General features: G+C 33.1%; 2 protein-coding genes across 2 annotated transcripts in view; one reads left to right on the forward strand and one right to left on the reverse strand.

Annotated features, from left to right (window-relative positions):
- HELRODRAFT_182163 (hypothetical protein) overlaps nt 1-6,472 on the reverse strand; it is a gene marked incomplete at both ends in the record, with an annotated part of 44,848 nt that extends 38,376 nt beyond the window's left edge. Inside the window, 3 exons of the mRNA XM_009032464.1 lie at nt 186-3,816; nt 5,178-5,354; nt 6,250-6,472. Coding sequence (XP_009030712.1) covers nt 186-3,816; nt 5,178-5,354; nt 6,250-6,472 — 4,031 coding nt within the window. The remainder of the gene's footprint in view (nt 1-185; nt 3,817-5,177; nt 5,355-6,249) is intronic.
- Nucleotides 6,473-14,973: 8,501 nt separating this feature from the next.
- HELRODRAFT_194521 (hypothetical protein) overlaps nt 14,974-20,000 on the forward strand; it is a gene marked incomplete at its 3' end in the record, with an annotated part of 5,907 nt that continues 880 nt past the window's right edge. The window contains exons 1-8 of the mRNA XM_009032465.1: nt 14,974-15,282; nt 15,856-15,982; nt 16,060-16,147; nt 16,907-17,277; nt 17,489-17,587; nt 18,723-18,959; nt 19,238-19,491; nt 19,631-19,753. Of these exons, the coding sequence (XP_009030713.1) occupies nt 15,082-15,282; nt 15,856-15,982; nt 16,060-16,147; nt 16,907-17,277; nt 17,489-17,587; nt 18,723-18,959; nt 19,238-19,491; nt 19,631-19,753 (1,500 nt within the window). The remainder of the gene's footprint in view (nt 15,283-15,855; nt 15,983-16,059; nt 16,148-16,906; nt 17,278-17,488; nt 17,588-18,722; nt 18,960-19,237; nt 19,492-19,630; nt 19,754-20,000) is intronic.

Below are 20,000 nucleotides of genomic sequence, written 5' to 3' on the forward strand. Positions count from 1 at the left end.
TTCCACAACTCGATGATGATGATGACGACGACGACGATGAGGACGGTGCGTGTGAAAATGATAACGACGATGATGATGTGTGTGATGACGAAGATGATGATGGCAGTGGTGTTTGTGATGGTGAGGGTTGCGATGGTGAGGGTTGTGTTGATGTTGAAATGGGTTGTGATGATGATTGCGATAACTGTGGCAATGATGATGATGATGATTGTACTACTACTACTGATGATGATGGTGATGAAGTTATGGGTAAAGCTGTAGGAAAACCCAGCAGAAAGTTGGCAGTAGCAGGGGAGAATACATCTTCAATCATGGAATTCAATGTCTCCCTATCGCGGTTATCATTAATGCTATCATCATTATTATCACTAACAATCTTATCATCATCGTTATTGTTGTTACTCTTACTAGTGCCGTTATTACGATCTGCATCTTTAGTATCATTGTTAGAATTGTTGTTGTTGCTGTTGTTAGCATTGTTGTTGTTGTTAGCATTGTTGTTATTGTTAGCATTGTTGTTGTTAACATTGTTGTTGTTGTTGTTGTCGTCGTCGTCACTCACATCATCCCAGAAGCTATGCTGGAAAACATCAACATCTACCGTATCGGCGACATCCTCAATTAATGAGTTGAAGTCGACGTCATCGTTACTGTATGTGGCCATGGTGTTGTCGTAGTCAAGAACCAACGAGTCAGTGCTATTGTTGAGGATGTTACTATCATTATCATTGTTATTATTACTGTTGTTGTTGTTGTTATCATTATTATTGTTGCCGCTCTTGATGCTCTTGTACTTTTCAATGCTGTCTAAGACATCGTCAACAAAGGACGGCCTGTGGGATCTTATATTATTATTATTATTACTGTTATTGATGACGTCATTTAGATTATTATTATTATTATTAACGTTAATGCTAGCATTATTAGCAAAGTCATAATCCCCACAGACCCCATCATCACCAACTGCTACCACACACTCATTTTCGTCGTCATCATTATTCACATCGTCGTCCTCATCATCATTATTATTATTACTACTAACATAATTATCACTATAATTATTATTATTATTATTATTATTATTATATAAAACCATATCATTGTCATAAGTCTGCCTAGCTAGAAATCTTTTTGATGGAATAATTGCAGAGGTTCTTGACGCACTGTAGCTGCTGTTTTTGTTGCTGCTGTTCATCAAACCCAAACCGATGTTAGCATTACCACAAACTACATCAGCAGCGTCGACGACAACAACGTTGCTACTGAAGCAACAGCTGCAATTACTACAGCCACAGCTACCACAACATGTAGTATTAGTAGCAGTATTGATACTACACAAGTCAGAGTGGGCTGCTTCGTTGTAGTAGACGCCGTTATCCACAAACGCCATTATAGATGGAAGAAGTGTAGTGGCCGTTGCAGTAGCCGAAGAAGCCGCAGTAGCGTTTGCAGGCATGGCGACGATCGGGGATGTAGAAAAAAATGTTGCAGAAGGTGTCGACAGGGATGGAATTGTTGACAACATTTGTTGGAACGTTGCAGACTGCTGCTCCACATACATATCAACACTACTTTGCAAGTTGATATGTATGCTTTGATGCTGTTGTTGTTGTTGATGTTGTAAAATGTTGCTACCCTGCAGAGCTGTGATTGGCTGGCTGTTTAAGATGTCCTGCTGATTGTAACTTTCAAGATCTTTCAAGCTGTCATCACTACTAATGTCATTGTTGTCATTCTTGCAGATGTTGATGTCATCACTGCCATCAATCCTCACCTTATTAGCATCATTAGCATTGTCGTTATTGCTACTACCACTGTTATCTCGATTCATCTTAATCAGATCAAGCAGGGTGATTTCTTTCCCAATCAAAGGATTTAGCTTCTCAATCAAATCGTCATCATAGCCAGCGTTATTATTATTATTATCATTATTATCGTTATTATTATTATTATTATTGTTTGTCCCATCATTATCATCACCATCTGCATCGTCACCTGATAACAGTCTACTCATTGAAGAGATGACGCTAAGTTTGTCTGCAATGTCGTAATGGTTATCACTGCCATCGTCATCATTATTACCATCATCACCATCATCTTGATTGATGATAAATACATGACCATTATCCTCATTATTCTCACCATCCCCTTCATCATCCTCATCATCATCGTCGTCAAGATCTGTCAACGGAACGACAACATCATCATCATCATCGCCGTCGTCGTCATCATTATAGTTATCTTTCCTGAAAAATACATAACCACCATCATTATCATCATCATGGCTTTTGTCGTCATCAGCTTCAACTTCTTTGTCATTATTGAAGCTGCTGTTGCAAGTATCATTACTAACAGTACAACTTGTAGTAGTAGTAGCAGTAGTAGTAATACTAGCTTTCAGACCATCATTACTACTTTTATTAGTATCATTATTATCATTAGTTTCAGTGCTATCATTGTTATCACCTTCCTGATGTACGTCGTCGTCGTCATCAACAAAATTGATATGGGAAAAATTCTCTACAAAATCATTCAGACATTCACTAGTGAAATTTGATCTGCTGCAAATTTTGTTGTTGATGTCGTTTGTGCTAACTTTGTTGTTGTTGTTGCTACTTTTGTTAGAAGATCTTTTAGTTTCCGTAATACAATTACTATCTGTAGTAATTGTAGTAGTAGTATAAGTAGTAGTAGCAGCTGTATTAACAACAGCAACAGATGTAGTAGCAGCAGCAGTAGTGACAGAAACATTACTACCCTTAGTACTGGGATCAAGGTTGGCATTTGGATCACCAGAATCTTTATCATCGTTGTTACTGTTGTTGACGTCATCATCGTCGTTGTTACCGTTGATGACGTCATCATCATCGTTGCTGCTGATGACGTCACTGCTGTTATCTCTCTTGTCGTCAGCGATCTGAAGGGTCTCAACATTATTTAAAAGCCTATCCACGTTCTCAATGATGTTGATGAACGATATTCTACCACCATTGGCATTGATGTCACCATCAGCGCTTTTAATGTTATCGTTGTTGTTATTATGAATGACGTCATTGCTAACATCATCATAATTGGATATAACTCGGCAAGTTTTCTTCAGTTTTTTACCACTTAGCTTAATATTTTTTCTATTTTTGTCATTAACAATGTCATTCAAACAGTCCTCATCATTGCTACTGTCATCAGCTTTGATGTTATTGTTGATGTCCTTACGTTTTTTATTGCCATGAGTGATTTTTGTCGGCTCGATAGGAGCACCAGCAACAACGCTATCATTATTACTCAAGTCAATTTCGTCAGTGACATTACTGTTGAAGCCGTCGCTACGAAGATCAATTTGAACGTTACATCTAGCTTTACTTCTGCTGCTAGTAACCACATTAGTAGAAGTTGTGGCAGTGGTAGATGAAGTAGCTGAAGTGATGTCACCAATATCGGTAGTGAAAGTAGGAGTAATGGATGTGTTTATGATTTCTGTATTATGCCTGTTCTTCACCCTGCGTCTTTTAAATTTATTCGCGAAGTCATCCTTCACAATGAAAGAAGATCCATCGAGGATTGGATCAGCCATTGAAAGATATGTCGGGAAGTAGTCTACATTGTTCTGAATGTTGTAGTTGTTGCAGCAGCTGTAGAAGCTGCTGTTGTCGATTTTGTTGTTGACGCTGTGGGGATGGTGATAGTCGATTTGAGGTGGAAGTGAATAACGTTTTGGTTTTTTGATTGCTCTCTGCCTTTTTTTGTAGCTGGCAGTCTGGGTGGCTTTGAATGGCGAGTTGAACATTAGGCCGTACTTTGATTTCAATTCGTTCTCATCTTTGAAACAATGAAAATTATCAATATTGTTTTTAGATTTTTTTTAAATATTATAACTTTAATCATCACTATATTATTTATAAAATAATAGGCAGAGGTGCAGCCAAAGGAAAGCTTTGGGGCTGAAACCATACCCAATCAAAAATAAAATTTCAGGTAAAGGTTACATTTAACAAAATCCCAGCAAAAATATGACTGAAAACTGTTTAAATAAAACACGCTGTTTGATCTAAAGTAGTAGGTCGCACGCTTTTTAAAATTTTTTTGTATCTAAACTATATTTTTTTCTTATAAAGCAATATTTTCTGATTAAAATAATACCAAATTTATTATTGTATCATTTATAGTTACAGAGAAAACGAATTTTGAATGAATTATTTATACATTCAACTTGCGCCATGTTAGGAGTGGCGCTCAATGTTGAGTGAGCATGGAGCGTTATATTCTCGCCCAAAATTAGAAAAAAAATGATTGAATAATTGAACACAACACAATTTTTTCTTCTTGTTTTTATAACAGCTGCAAATTAAGAAAATAATAATTATGAATAATTTATATCTATAATAAATTTTATCTATAATAATGAAATAATCATATATGTAGTATATAAAATGCAACAATTATAATTATATTACACGCGCGCACGCACAAACAAACACACAATTATAACAGTAAAATTTTTATCATGTGCCTTTATCAGGTAAAGAATTCCAGGTCTCCATTGACCAGGTCTGTAATGAGACTTTCTACTGGTAACTTGTGGTCTAAAGCATACGACCTGCTATTTAAAAATGCTCGCTAGCGATGAATTGTGGCATGATAGAAAAATATTCACTTGTGCTCAAATTTCAAAAAAAATTTACAAAATGTTAATAAATGATTATCCATCACATTTCTTAAAAAAAATTACTATCAAGCATGAAACTTAATGGTTATGACCATTCTGATAAAAATACGATGCATTTTCGTGACAGAAAAAAATCAAAAAAAAAATTTTCTTATACTCCAATTTCAAAAATATTTATATAGAATGTTAATAAATGGTTAATTATCACATTCCTTCAAAATTGTCCTTATTGCTCGTGTATTTAAAAGTTTTTAAAACAATTTAAAATACACCAACCTTGTACCAAATAGTATGACCCACAACAGCAAAGAAAAAATATTTTTATAATAATACACACTTCTTTTATCACTCATAACAACCAAAAAATTATATAGAATCAAAAAATAAACAAAAATAACGAGTTTTCAATTTTTAACATTGTGCGACCTACTAATCAAAAGACAACAAAAAATATAAAAAAAACATAATTAAAAACCATTGTCCCCAATCACTCAATTCTTAATAATAAGCAAACCTTTAAGAAGAAAGCCGATATCAACCAGTACGACTTTTAATTCGTTTGTGAATGCATCATTTTCTAACTTTTTCACTTTTCTGTTAAAGTCAATCGAGTCATCCAGGCTGTCATTTATATTTGAATTGTTCAGACTTGGGTAGGATTTTCTGGACTTTTTCAATGGTTTTTCTTTTACTAGATGCCAAAAATTAGGAAAATAGCTTAAGGTAATATTTTTTTAAATTATTTATTAAAAATTATTTTTATATATTTTTCAAAAAAAAAAACGTACGTCTAACTTTGCTACTTTTTAAACATTTAAAAAAAAGCAATTTTACTTATCTTAAAAAAACTAGGTTACTGATAACAATTAGTAATTAGGATTTGGTTTGGCTAAGTTTTAGCAAGTTGAAAACAAAATTTGTTTCAATGTTTGATACTTAATTAAATATATAACTAAATTTAACTAATTATTAACTATATTAATATATTTAAAATCCAACTATTAATATTTCACTAAACTACAAATTTTTACTGTTTTATCTTACTCATTATATAATGTTTAATTTGAAAATAGGATGCGTATTATAGAGGTTTTCAATTTAATTTTCAATATATATTCGAAGTTTATTTATTTATTTTAAAATCAATCAAGATCAGCATGAAATAATGAAATGTAACTAAAATTTAATTGACTTACTTATAAAACACATGAACAACACAAACATATTATCATATATATATAACAATTGAAATGAAACTATCAAATCAATCAAATTCTTGATTATTTTTTTCAAATTAGAACAAAAAAACTGAAAAATTCAATTTTAATTTAATAAGAAATAGTTTCATTGTCAGGAATACATCATTTGATAATCAAATTTTGATTACAGAGAATTACAGATAAAATTTAAATTACATTTCGACATTACCATTACATTACAGATTACACATTAAATGCAACAGCCAAAAACATTCATGAAATATTTCGTTTATATTTCAGAAAGTGAAAGTACAAAATATTCTACATAAATTAGCCAAAAAAAAACTAGATCACCAAATGAAGAAAATAATTACAAAAACAACTCACCTAAAATTGGCAAAGGCTGAATGCCATTGCTATCAATATTAGTTAGGAGACCACCGGTTGTTCCACCATGCTCTGGACAGCCATCTTCTCCCCCAATGGTCAGAAAATCCGCTAACCTCTGAACCAGCTGAATTTTATTCCCTTTCGTGTCTAAGCCTAACTTTAAAAGTTCGTTTTTTAGCTCGTTGACTTTCATGGCGATTAAATCCGTAAAATCGAACATAATGGCGACGTTTGCCAAAAAGTCGCATAAAAACTGTGAAGTTGGCGAAGAAATTAGCCTAATGTCGTAATGGACGCTAATAGAAGATCATGGAAAGCTATGGCAAGTTACCACAAACTTTAATAACATAGATATTTATGTATTAATAAACACCAAGGGGAGGCCTATTTACCAGCATACAACACCTTCTTATGGGTTGAAGCAGGGATATGCAAAGAACCTCTATTTTTTCAACTTTTAATTATTTTCAATAATGTCTCCCCTTGCTCCAAACCACATAACTAGAATAATAGGACTAATCGATCAATTCGATCTATCGGTCGGGCTATTTGTCGTGCTTGGATTGCATGGATTTTAACGAGCAAGCTAAATGAAATATTTACTTGATTTAATATGCTTAAAACATTGTAGTAATTTTATTTAATTTTAATAATTATTAATAGAATTATGTATTATTAAATTATATTTGTTAATTTGAATATAAAAATTGCTTTTGGTCCGGTGAAATCCGGTGGCTTACTGAAGCCGAAAGTTGGCTTAGTAGGATTGAACTATAGTCACCCTTTTTTTTACACTATTCGATCATGTTAAAAATTGGTTTGCTTATGAAATAAACGGCCTAAATAAATCAAAATTGTTATTTGAACAACTATCCTCATTATATTCAATGAATATTTTACATTCTGCTGGTGCTCATAAGAAACTGGCTGCTGAAATCATACGTTGGCTTACAGGGTTTCATAGAACTCTTACGATAGCACTTTTTTGTACATATAATGCTTTAAGTAAATCAATATATTCATATCACAATTATTTTTGTCAGTATAAATATAGAAATTGCTTTTGTCAGGTGAAAAAAGTGGATTACTGAAGCCTGTTGCGGTTGCGTTTTGATGTTGAGAACACCGAACCAGAAGAGCGGTGAGCGGGAGGAAAGAATATTATTCGTTTGGATAGGCTGGACACGTGTTTCGTCCCTACCGGGTACTCATCAGCAGCCCGAATACCCATCAAAATAGTTATCGCAGTTTCTTATAAAGCCCGCACAAATCAACTCCTTATTTCGTGGTGTTTTATTAATTAGTCTTTTTAATCGCTAGGATTTTTCAATCCGACAAGCCGTAGGTTGGCTTAATCGGATTTTTTCTCATGCATACAATACTATGAGATAAATCAATCAAACAATCAGTCAGTCGGTCGGTCGGTCAGTCAGCCAGCCAGCCAGCCAGCCAGTCTGTCAGTCAATCAATCAACCAACCGATCAATCAACCGATCAATCAATCAACTAAATTGAATGAACCAAATAAACAAAAAAAAAAAACAAAATTATAAAAAAAATTTACAAGGCCTGTTCAAACTCGAACAAACAGTTAACCGTACAGATCTACAAACAATTTCGAGATTTTAGTAAAGAAAGAAAAACACAGTAGTTGATTTATTTTAATTCATTCAAAAATGAAAAGTGACCGTTAAAATTTTAAAATGTCAATTTTTTTTTCAAATTCGTATTTTAAATAAACAAATATAACAAAATATCGACCGATAAAAATAATTATCCATTATTATTATTATCATACACACTCCTTAGAAGTTCTCGAAGGATAATAAACCACGTAACATGAACATCTAGTAAGAACAGTTCACAACATATCATAATGACTAAATCAACATACTAAACAGAAATAATTTATACATGCATATATACAAAGTAAATCAAGAAATATTCAAAAATTATATAACCAATTTAAAAAAAACTAGAAACCAGTCAACATTTAATGAATAAATAAATGGACATTATTAAAAAGATTGTTCAAAAAGGTACAATTTAAGGCGACGACGAGAATGAAATGTAGTTTGTTTTGTTGGTGTGGTGTTGTGAAGCGAAAACAAACACATCACACAAAACTAGTAAGAAGTCGCAAGAATAATAGTCAGTCACCTACCTATAATAAAATTACTCTCAGGGCCCTAGCTTACTTATAAACATTAACTCAACTCACTTACTTACAAATTTGTATTTCTCGTTTTAGATGTTTCAAGTATTTTATTTAACATATTTTAGTGTTTTTATTTTACTTGAAGCTTTTTAACTAATGTTAAGGCCTAGCCTACCTACAATTGTTTAACTCATCTCAGTCCCTAACTTACCTATGAATTAAATTAAAGTCCGGTTCACGGTAAAGAAAATAGAAAGTTGAAGAGAAACATAACAACGACACCGAATGAATGGATGTTGTGTAAGTATGTGTTGTATTGATGTGTGTGTATGTAAATGTGCGGGCGCGCACTCTCCAGAAACTTCACTCACTACCGACGAACCGCCATTGCACCGACCATCATCTGACACGCATCGATGGGATGAATTCGACCGGATACTGAAAAATAAATTGAAAAAAAAATTAATTCACTAAAATAAAAAACAAGCAATTGGAAAAAATAGGCAACTTATCTTTGAGATAACACTCAATCTTTGTTCAAATTCGAGTACTTTCAAAGGTACAATGAGACAAAAACAAATTTACCTTTAACATTATCTTCGATTTGTCATCGGAACGATCATCATGAGACCACCATCTGAAACGTGCTGACGCCCACCACAGCCCACCTCTCATCATTCTGTAGACAAGTTTTTATTAATTAGCGAAGTAGTAAATCAAGAAACAAAGGAACGAACGAATAAATGATTAACTGAATGATTGAACGATTGGTTGAATGAATAAATTAACTAATTAATCAACCAATGATTTAATGAATGAATAGAATGAATCAATGAATAAATTAACTGAGGAATAATCTGAAAAATAGTGATAAAATGAATGAATGAATGAGAAAAATAAAAAAAAAACTAAATCATACTTCAAAAACCGTCGTTATCTTCGAATTGTCATCGGAACGATCATCATGAGACCTCCATCTGAAACGTGCTGATGCCCACCACAGCCAAGCTCTCATCATTCTGTAGACATTTTTTTAATAGCGTATTAGTAAATCAAGGAACAAAGGAACGATCGAATAAATGATTAATTGAATGATTGAATAATTGGTTGAATGAATGAGTGAATGAATGAATTAATAAATCGATGATTCAATAAATGAATAGAATGAATTAACGAATCAATTAATAGAAGAATAATTTAAAAGGTTGAGTGATAAAATGAACGAATGAAAAAAATAAAAAACGAAACTAAACCTTACTTCAAAAATCGTCGTTACTGTACTTTCGATTGCACCGACTACCACATTCAGATCGGCACACAAAATACCATCCGAACTTCAGAGTGTCAGTCGAACAGCCAACGAGCTGATTCTTCCTACACCACCATCATCATATGTAAATTATCATGAGACCACCATCTAAAACGTGCTGACTCCCACCACTGCCCACCTCTCATCATTCTGTAAACAAAATTTTTTTATTTGCTTAGTAGTAAATGAATGTTAGAATCTTAGAAGCAAAAAAAATTAAATTATAAAATGAAAATAATGTCAAATAAATAAAATTTTAAAATAATAAATTAAGTAAAATGTAAAAAAAACTTACCGTCGTCCATTCGACACAGGCAGAATGTTGAATGCGGTCCGGTTCCTACGTTGTCCTCCAAAACTGGTGCCAGTCCTCCTCGAGATTGTTGTTGAAACACAGCCCGTGATAGAGACAGAGAAAGAGTAGATTCTCATCAGAAAGCTTAGCGGTGCCTGCATCTCAAATTGCTTAATAAAAATAATCCTATCTACCTATTCAATTACCTTAACTAATCTATATTAAATTGTTAATGGTACGATAGTCGAAAGTCCCCCTTCATTCTCCCTCCTTGCACAGAGGTTCACCGACAGCCAGGGCACCGGATAGAAAACCATTGCCGTGCGGTTAGTAGACTATTGCCGTGCGGATAGTAAACCATTTGCCGTCCGGAAGCCGTGCGGGTAGTAGACTATGGCCATGCCGCATAGTAAATCATTACCGTACAGATAGTAAACCATTGCCGTCCGGATAATAAACCATTGCCGGTTCACCACTGGCCACCAAGGCTTACCTCTGACAAGAGACTTTGAAATTCAGAGTCTATCGGCTATCGTACCCTCAACTTACCTATTCATTACAATTAAGCCCTAGCTTACCTAAAATTACAAAACTCAAGAGCCCAATTCATTGGCCTTTCGGCACCCACCCCACCACCTACGTAATGCCTTGGGCTCCAACTTAGTAATAATAATATAAAACTTAAACCCTAAATCTATTAATGAATATGTGTTACAACGTAGCCTTAACTTACCTATTCATTACATTACGGCCATAGCTTACCTAAAATTACAAAACTCAAGAGCCCAATTCATTGGCCTTTCGGCACCCACCCCACCACCTACGTAATGCCTTGGGCTCCAACTTAGTAATAATAATAATGTAAAACTTATAATTAACCTACCTATCAATACACTTACAGCGTTTTAATTTACATTACAAGATTGTTCCTAGAATTACATTATTGCCCTTAACTACCTATGAAATTAAATTACTCTCAACCTTAGTAATAATAAATTAGAATGTGTAATGAAAACAAAATTACGCTCAAATACTAACATATGTGTTTATGTATGCAGTTGTGTGTTTGTGTGTGTTTGTGTGTAATACGCTGATGCGTGCAATGTGGGTGCAAGAAAAAATAGAAGCGATAAACTTACGCGCCTACCTATTCAACTACATTAGTGTTGGATGCTTCCTATCTATCCTACCTACAAATAAAATTATGCCTATCTAACCTACCTATATAGCTACTTAATGTAATTGTGTGTGTATGTGTGTGCGTGTATGCATTCCTACTTAATGTTAAATTACAGAAAAAAAAGAATAAAACGTAGCCCAGCCAGGCGTGTATTCTTTGCCACTGAATGAACGAACGTAGCCTGACATCTTCCATGATGAGCTCCTCTGGAAGCTTCAACCTGAATGAAATGAATAAAATGAACAAAACTTTTTTATTTAAATTAATATAAATGAAAATTGAAAAACGAGCCGCGGTGAAACCCGCCAGCAAAAAAAGCCAGCCAACTGGCAAAGAAAGGAACCGCAAAGAAACCGTAAAACGTACCCCTGTCAGGCGTGCATTCTTTGCCAATGAATGAACGAACGTAGCGTGACATTACAACCATTCTGATCGTCCACGATGAACTCCTTTGGAAGCTTCAACCTGAATGAATGAACCTGAATGAACCTAAATGAACCTGAATGGAAAAATCTTATTTATTTAATCAATTTAAATGAAAATAGAGAAATGCAAAGAAGCCGACCGGTCGGCAAAGAAAAGAACCTCAAAGAAAGGTATCTATATAGGATTTATGCTCTATATAACTCTATATAACTCTATATAACTCTATATAACTCTATATAACTCTATATAACTCTATATAACTCTATATAACTCTATATAACTCTATATAACTCTATATAACTCTATATAACTCTATATAACTCTATATAACTCTATATAACTCTATATAACTCTATATAACTCTATATAACTCTATATAACTCTATATAACTCTATATAACTCTATATAACTCTATATAACTCTATATAACTCTATATAACTCTATATAACTCTATATAACTCTATATAACTCTATATAACTCTATATAACTCTATATAACTCTATATAACTCTATATAACTCTATATAACTCTATATAACTCTATATAACTCTATATAACTCTATATAACTCTATATAACTCTATATAACTCTATATAACTCTATATAACTCTATATAACTCTATATAACTCTATATAACTCTATATAACTCTATATAACTCTATATAACCATGAATACTACCACATTCAATCAATAAAAATCCCACTAAAACCAGGAACCACCGCGTACCTGTTATTTGTATGATGTGAAACAAAACAAAAAAAAAACACAAAACAAAAATTACACCACCAAGTAGAGTAAAAGAATAGGAGTCCCTAACCTACCTATGTAACTAAATTACCTTATGCCCTAGCCTACCTATATAATAAATTAATTTTTACCTCACCTACCTATGCTTCATTAACTTAACTCAAGACTCATGAAGGAAGAGAAAAAGGAGTAAAACAGAACATAAAATACTACCACACAAACAAACATGATGTATGTATGTATGTATGAGCAACCACTAAAGAACCCACCTAAAATATAAAAAAAATACAACACACAAACACACAAACCACAGACATGCAAACTCTACATAACTCTATATAACGCTATATAACTCTATATAACTCTATATAAAATAAAATTAAATAAAAATAAATAAATTAAAAAAATATAAATATAAAAAAAATGAGATCAGGCACTCCGACTCGAGCGAGGCAGAAATGCCTGATCTGATTTCAACGTTTTCTCAGCTCCTATTTATACTCGTTTCAACCATACATTTTCATCATTTCAATCATTCACATCAATAAAAAAACTTATTTAATGTATGTACTACACTATTATACAGTCTTAACAAAAATGCTAACCGTACTAAATTGAAGTCATCGAACGAACGCCTTCGAAACTTTCTGGTTGGCTGGTTGAATCTGCTATATTACTCTTCATATAAACATAATCTAATATAATATAATTTATTCATTTGTATACTTGACTTCAGTCACTTTATATATATATATATAATAAAAATTCATTATAAAAGCAACAGTAATCAGTGCTATATATGTAAGTACGCAGCTCAAATTTTTCGGGGAGAATTCAAAATTGTTTGAGACCACACCTTGCTTAACATCCAATTCCAAGCCGAGCCAAGCCAAGCTGAGCCAATATGCATAAATTCATTATAAAAAACAACAGTAGCCATTACTTTATATGTACGCACGCAGTTCAAATTTTTCTGGGAGAATTAAAAATTGTTTAAGACCACACCTTGCTTAACATCCGATTCCAAGCCGAGCCAAGCCAAGCTGAGCCAATATGCATAGATTTAAAAGCGCTTTTATGTTAATATTTTGCTCGCTATATTTATATATTTTATAAATTCATTATAAAAAACAACAGTAACCATTACTATATATGTACGCACGCAGTTCAAATTTTTCGGGGAGAATTCAAAATAGTTTGAGACCACACCTTGCTTAACATCCGATTCCAAGCCAAGCCAAGCTGAGCCAATATGCATAGATTTAAAAGCGCTTTTATGTTAATATTTTGCTCGCTATATTTATATATTTTATAAATTCATTATAAAAAACAACAGTAGCCATTACTATATATGTACGCACGCAGTTCAAATTTTTCGGGGAGAATTCAAAATAGTTTGAGACCACACCTTGCTTAACATCCGATTTCAAGCCGAGCCAAGCCAAGCTGAGCCAATATGCATAGATTTATAAGCGCTTTTATGGTAATATTTTGCTCGCTTTTTAAACGAATATCCCAATATAACAAATTCTCCATCCTATTTTAACTTTCTTTGATGCTTTTTAATCAGTCAGGTTACAAAAATCATTATCGATATCACAATGAAATCAATTTGAATTTTTTTTTTAATTATTGACAATATCCCTATACTCATTGAATAGAACTATTTTGTTTTACAATTACACATATTTTATTTTATAGACTATTATAATTTATAATGCTATCACTATAAAATGATATTTTTAGAATGTGGGACTGACTTAGTAAATTAAGTTAGTAGTTTTTTTTACTAGATCCATGTAGTAATAAATCTCCTGAACATGAAAAAGTATGATTTGGTATCAAAATCTCGACGTTTTAGATTATAGCGTTGATATTTTGAATTAAGTTGGTTATTTGTCAGGGGTAGGGTTATTAACAAATTAATTAATAAACTAAATTAATAAATAAATAAAATTTATACTAAATTCATGTAGTACTCAATCCTCTGAGCATGCAAATGTATAATTTGGCAATAAATATCCCGACGCTTTTGATATATAGTATCTAGAATTGAACGAATAGTTATCGTTATGTATCACACAGACTGTATCTGAAATTTTTTGGAATACAACGCCGATTTAGCGAATTAAGCAAGATTTTACTAGATTCTTCCAGTGGCGGATCTAATTGTACAAATTTGGTTAATTTCTTAACCCTCAGTCAAACTTCAAAATTTAAACAGTTTTGAAAAAAAAATAAATAAATATATATATATATATATATATATATACGACTGTGAAACCAACAACCCTTGTAACGGAACAACCGAGGGTAAGTGCTTCCCGCCGTCTTCTAGTCTTGCCTCAGACAAGTTCACAAAATGTGATTTGAATAAATGACTTTATAAAACGTGTGATTTGGGTATAATGTTTCCAGTTCCTAATATGTCTACCTACATGGAAAATTATGAATAAGGGTTAAAATCTTTTGGTGAACTTAATAATTCGACTTTAATATAAATAAAAAATACCGACATATTATTCGGATCAATACGGTTTTTAGTTCAACCTCGATCTTCAGACTCGGAAGTATCGAGTTGTCACTTTTTCAAAGGTTACTCGATAAAAAGTTCCATCAAATATCAAATATTCGACGGTAAAATTGTCGAATAGTACCGCTATTTGGTTAAATTAAAACAAAAAATATTAAAAAATATTATCAAAATAAAATGTCATCTGAGGATAATATGGCGGCCGATCAGATACAAATTTTGCCTAATATTAATCCTAATTCTACGGACCCTAACAACTGGGATAGCACTTTGCTTGGGGGCTTCGATAAGGCGAAATTGACTTCCTATTACCGTAAGACGACGATCGACGGTGAAGTTATCCGATATACTTGCAAGTACTGCTGTTTTCCCATTGATGTGGGTATCATTATCGGATAAATCCGGATATTTTTTTTTAATTTCAATTTTGCATTCAAATAACTTATTTAAAAATTAATCTGAGTTTTTTATTTACGAGACCAAACGGAATATTAGTTTTGGCTTGTGTGTGTGTGTGTGTGTGTGTGTATCTCTTATGTATGTATATGTGTGTATGTGTGTGTGTGTGTGTGTGTGTGTGTGTGTGTGTGTGTGTGTGTGTGTGTGTGTGTGTGTGTGTATCACTTATGCGTATATGTGTGTAGTATAAAACTGTATAGTATAAATAAAATACAAGCATCTATTTGTATTGTATGTACATATGCATGCATGTATGTATATATATATATATATATATATATGTGTATGTATTTGTGCATATGTGTGCATATGTGTATGTATGTGAATATGAATGTTAGTATGTATGTATTTATGCATGTATGTCTAATTCTAATTGAACATCCTTAGTGCTAAAACAGTTATCATCGATTAACAGTACTAAAAAATATAATTAAATCTTTAACTTCTTACTTAACCATACTTAATTCTCAATCTAATTCACCACCCACAAAGGTGACGAGCACATCCCTAAAAAATTTGGCCCATCACCTGAAGGAGAAGCACGGAATCGAAGGAAAGAGGTCACAGACAAATTATGAAGAGGAAGATGTCAACATTTCGCTTAACCCTAAAACCGGGGGTAGGGATTATAATACTATTACTACTAATAATAATTATAATTACTATAATTATTTTTATTATTTTCCTAATATTTAGTGATCACCGCTGTTCCTAATTTCACCCCATCCCGAAAAACATCTCTGGTTTGGAAGTTCTTTGTTGGACTGGACAAACTTTATGTGAAGTTAGCTACGTTTATAATTATTATTGTTATTTATATTATTATTATTGTTGTTGTTGTTATTGTTATTATTGTATGTACTAGTAAAATGGGACATTTATGTAGCACTTATTTAAAATTGCCACTTTTTAAATCGCTTAAATTTTAGACCATGAGTTTGATGACGTTGTTGTTGATGATGATACATGGAAACTTGAATACACACACACATACATATACACATACACACACATACACACACACAGATGCAAGATTTGCAACGGTATATTTACAAGACCGAAAGGGAACACATCCAACTTATTGGCACACCTAAGATCGAAGCATCAGCATAGCTATCGAGAGATTTTGAAAGAAAAAAGTATACTAAATGGTATGTGCGTGCGTGTGTGCGTGGTGTTTGGACTAGATAACTTTTTCAAATGGTCAGACCTGTGCTATTTGTTTTTGGTTGAGCTTTTGTTACTAGTTAAAAATTCGTTTTCTGTGTGTGTGTGTGTGTGTGTGTGTGTGTGAGTGCGTGTGTGAGTGAATGTATGTGTGCGTGTACGTGTGTGTATGGCTATATAATGGTTTTTCTATATATTAACATTTCTCTGTAGATCTTTCTCTGGAAGACAACAAAGAGCACCTGACTTCCATCTTAAACAAACACAACAACAACGCAACTACATCAGCAACGATAAAAACTCGCGAATTCACAAACAACAACAACAAAACGTCATTATCATCATCATCTAACAACAACAAAACAACCATCCAAAGAACTTTCACTTGGAATTATTTCACCTACGACGAATCCACCGACTCTGCCACTTGTCGTTTATGTGATTACGTCATTCACAACATCAACAAGAACAACAACAGCAACAACAACAGCAACAACAACAGCAGCAACAACAACATCAACAACAACAACAATAATAAACTGATCAAACACCTGATGACTGCACACATCATCGACGTTAAGGATGATTTCAAAAAGCTCAATGAATGCCTGAAAAACAACAACAACAACAACAACAACAACAATAGAAGCAAAAATGATGATAATGATTATTTTGGCGGTAGTTTCATTGTAACAAATTGTACTGATGGCTATGGTATCTACGGTGATTATGATAATGATGTTAAATGTTAGTTTTTGTTGTTATTATTATTATTTTATTATTATTATTATTATAATTTTTTTATTTTTATTTAGATTAAATAGGATTTTATAATTATTTCATTATTAATATTTGTTATTTGGAGTTAGAAAATAAAAGGATTATTATTATTATTATTATTATTCTATTATTATTATTATTATTCTATTTTTATCGTCATCGTCATTATGACGACTAGACTCCACGAAATCAAGTTACCAGACGAGGCCTAGGACGTCGTACGTCTGGGGCCATTTCAGGAAAATAAGTCTAGACTGGGCCCAATGCACTCACTGCGGTTTGTCTGGGTTTTTTTTATTCGTTTGTTCATTCTTTCGTTCATTTGTTCTTCATTCATTTGTTCGTTTTTCGTTACTTCACTCAACTAATCACACAACCAATTATACCCTCAAGCAATCAATCAACCAACCAATCAAATTCTTACTCAATTAATCAACTACCCAATCAAACTCTCACTCAGCTAATCAACCAACTAATCAAATTCTTACTAAGTTGATCAACCAACCAATCAAATTCTTACTCAGTTGACCAACCAACCAATCACATTCAATCAAACAGACCGAATGTTCAAGCAGTCAAAGTGCAGTACGACCAGCCTGATAAAACACCTGCAACGCTTCCATCCGATTGAAGTCGATAGAAAGACGGAAAAAATGAATAGAAATAAAAGAATGAATAAAATGGCGCCAAAACCGCAAACGTTTTCCCGCCAAAATTTTGATGACGACGACGATGACGAAAATTATGATGTTATTAATAATAGTGAAAAGAATGATGATGAAATGATCGACATGATGATGATGATGGACAATAATAATAATAATAATAATAATAATAATAATAATAACGATGATGATGATGACGTCACTCAAAATGGCGGCGATGGTGATGATGATGATGACGTTGGTGATTTTAATCAGTACCTGAAGAATCTAATACCCACTGCTGCTAATGGTGGGTTGATTGAGTGAGTGAATGAGTAAATGAATGAAGGATTGACTGAATGAATGAGTGAATGATTGAATGAATGAAGGAGCAAATGAATAGGCGAACGAATGAATGTTCAGTTTCTAGGTTGATAACTTCGACAGAAGAATGTAAATGAACAATTGAATGAATAAATGGATGAGTGATTAAGTGAATGTATGAATGAATGAATGATTGGAGAAATGAATGAATGAGTGATTGAATAAATGAGTGAATTCATGAATGAATTATTAGAGAAATGAATGAATATATGAATGTTTAGTTCAATCGCTGCCATGTATGTATTAATAAATCAGTGATTGATTGAGCAAATGGTTAATTGATTGAATGAATAATTGAGTGAATGAATGAATGAATGAAGGAGTGAATGAGCAATTAATTGAGTGAATGAATGATTTCCGCTAAACTCTTTCAATCCATCATAGGCCTAAAAACTCAACCAGAGATCCTAAAACCTGGTAAAATTTCGACTGCACCAACCAAAATTATGACCAGGAGGAGCGTGAAAATGATGAAAAATAATAAGAATAATAATAAAAACTGTGGTGATGATGATGATGATGATGATGCTGTTGGTGGTGGTAATGATGATAGTCTCTATTATACGGTAGACGAGTTGAACGGCAGCGAGAAGAAAGTCTTCCTGAATTCAATTGTTAAAAGTTAGTCTTAATGAATAATTGAGTGAATGAATGAATGAATGAATGAATGAAGGAATGAATGAGCAATTAATTGAGTGAATGAATGATGGAATTCGATTTCATTCAGTCTTAGTCTTAACTTAAATCGATCTTTGCATGATCGATTGGTTGGCTGGTTGGTTGATTGGTTGGTTGATTGGTTGGTTGATTTGTTGGCTGGTTGGTTGGTTGATTGGTTGGTTGATTTGTTGGGTGGTTGGTTGATTGATATGTTTAACCAACAACAACAACAACAACAGATTCTCAGAAATCCAAACGAGACACCAGCAGCAAAAACAAATCAAGCGACTTCATCTACTACAACGACGACGACGACGATGCTGTTGATGATGATGATAATGATGCCAACATCGACGACGATGATGATTATGATCATAATAATGATGATGATGATGGTGGTGATGATTGTGATGACGATGATGACGTCAAACTCAATAGTGTTGGCAGTGATGTTAAAAGTTTTGCCAGGCTAAGAGCAGGCAAAAGAACTGAGGTGAATTTATTATTATTGTTGATGCGGTTGTTGTTTTGTCATCATCATCACATTGTTGTTGATGATGACGATGGCTGTGATGATGATAACAATCATCATCATCATCAACAATCATCGTCATCATCAACAATCGTTCTAGAGCATTCTCTACGTGATGAACAAGATGGCAGAGGAATGGAGGTCCGACTACTTAAGCGAGGTGGCCATGCTGAAGAGGTGCCTGGCTAAGAAGGTCAAGATCATCAAAGAGTTACAAAACGAAGTTGGTGATGATGATGATCTCTTTCTCTCTCTCTTTCTCTCTCTCTCTCTCTCTCTCTCTCTCTCTCTCTCTCTATCACATCTTCTCCACACACACACACACACACACATACATAAATAGAAACAAACTTAAAATCATTTATGCATACAAACATTCATACTTCACATACACACACATACAGTGCACATACATACACAAACAAGCGCATACAAACATACATACATACATATTTACACACACGCATACA

The sequence above is a fragment of the Helobdella robusta genome (genome assembly GCF_000326865.2).
Source record: "Helobdella robusta unplaced genomic scaffold HELROscaffold_81, whole genome shotgun sequence".
In the NCBI taxonomy this organism is placed as follows: Eukaryota; Metazoa; Annelida; class Clitellata; order Rhynchobdellida; family Glossiphoniidae; genus Helobdella; species Helobdella robusta.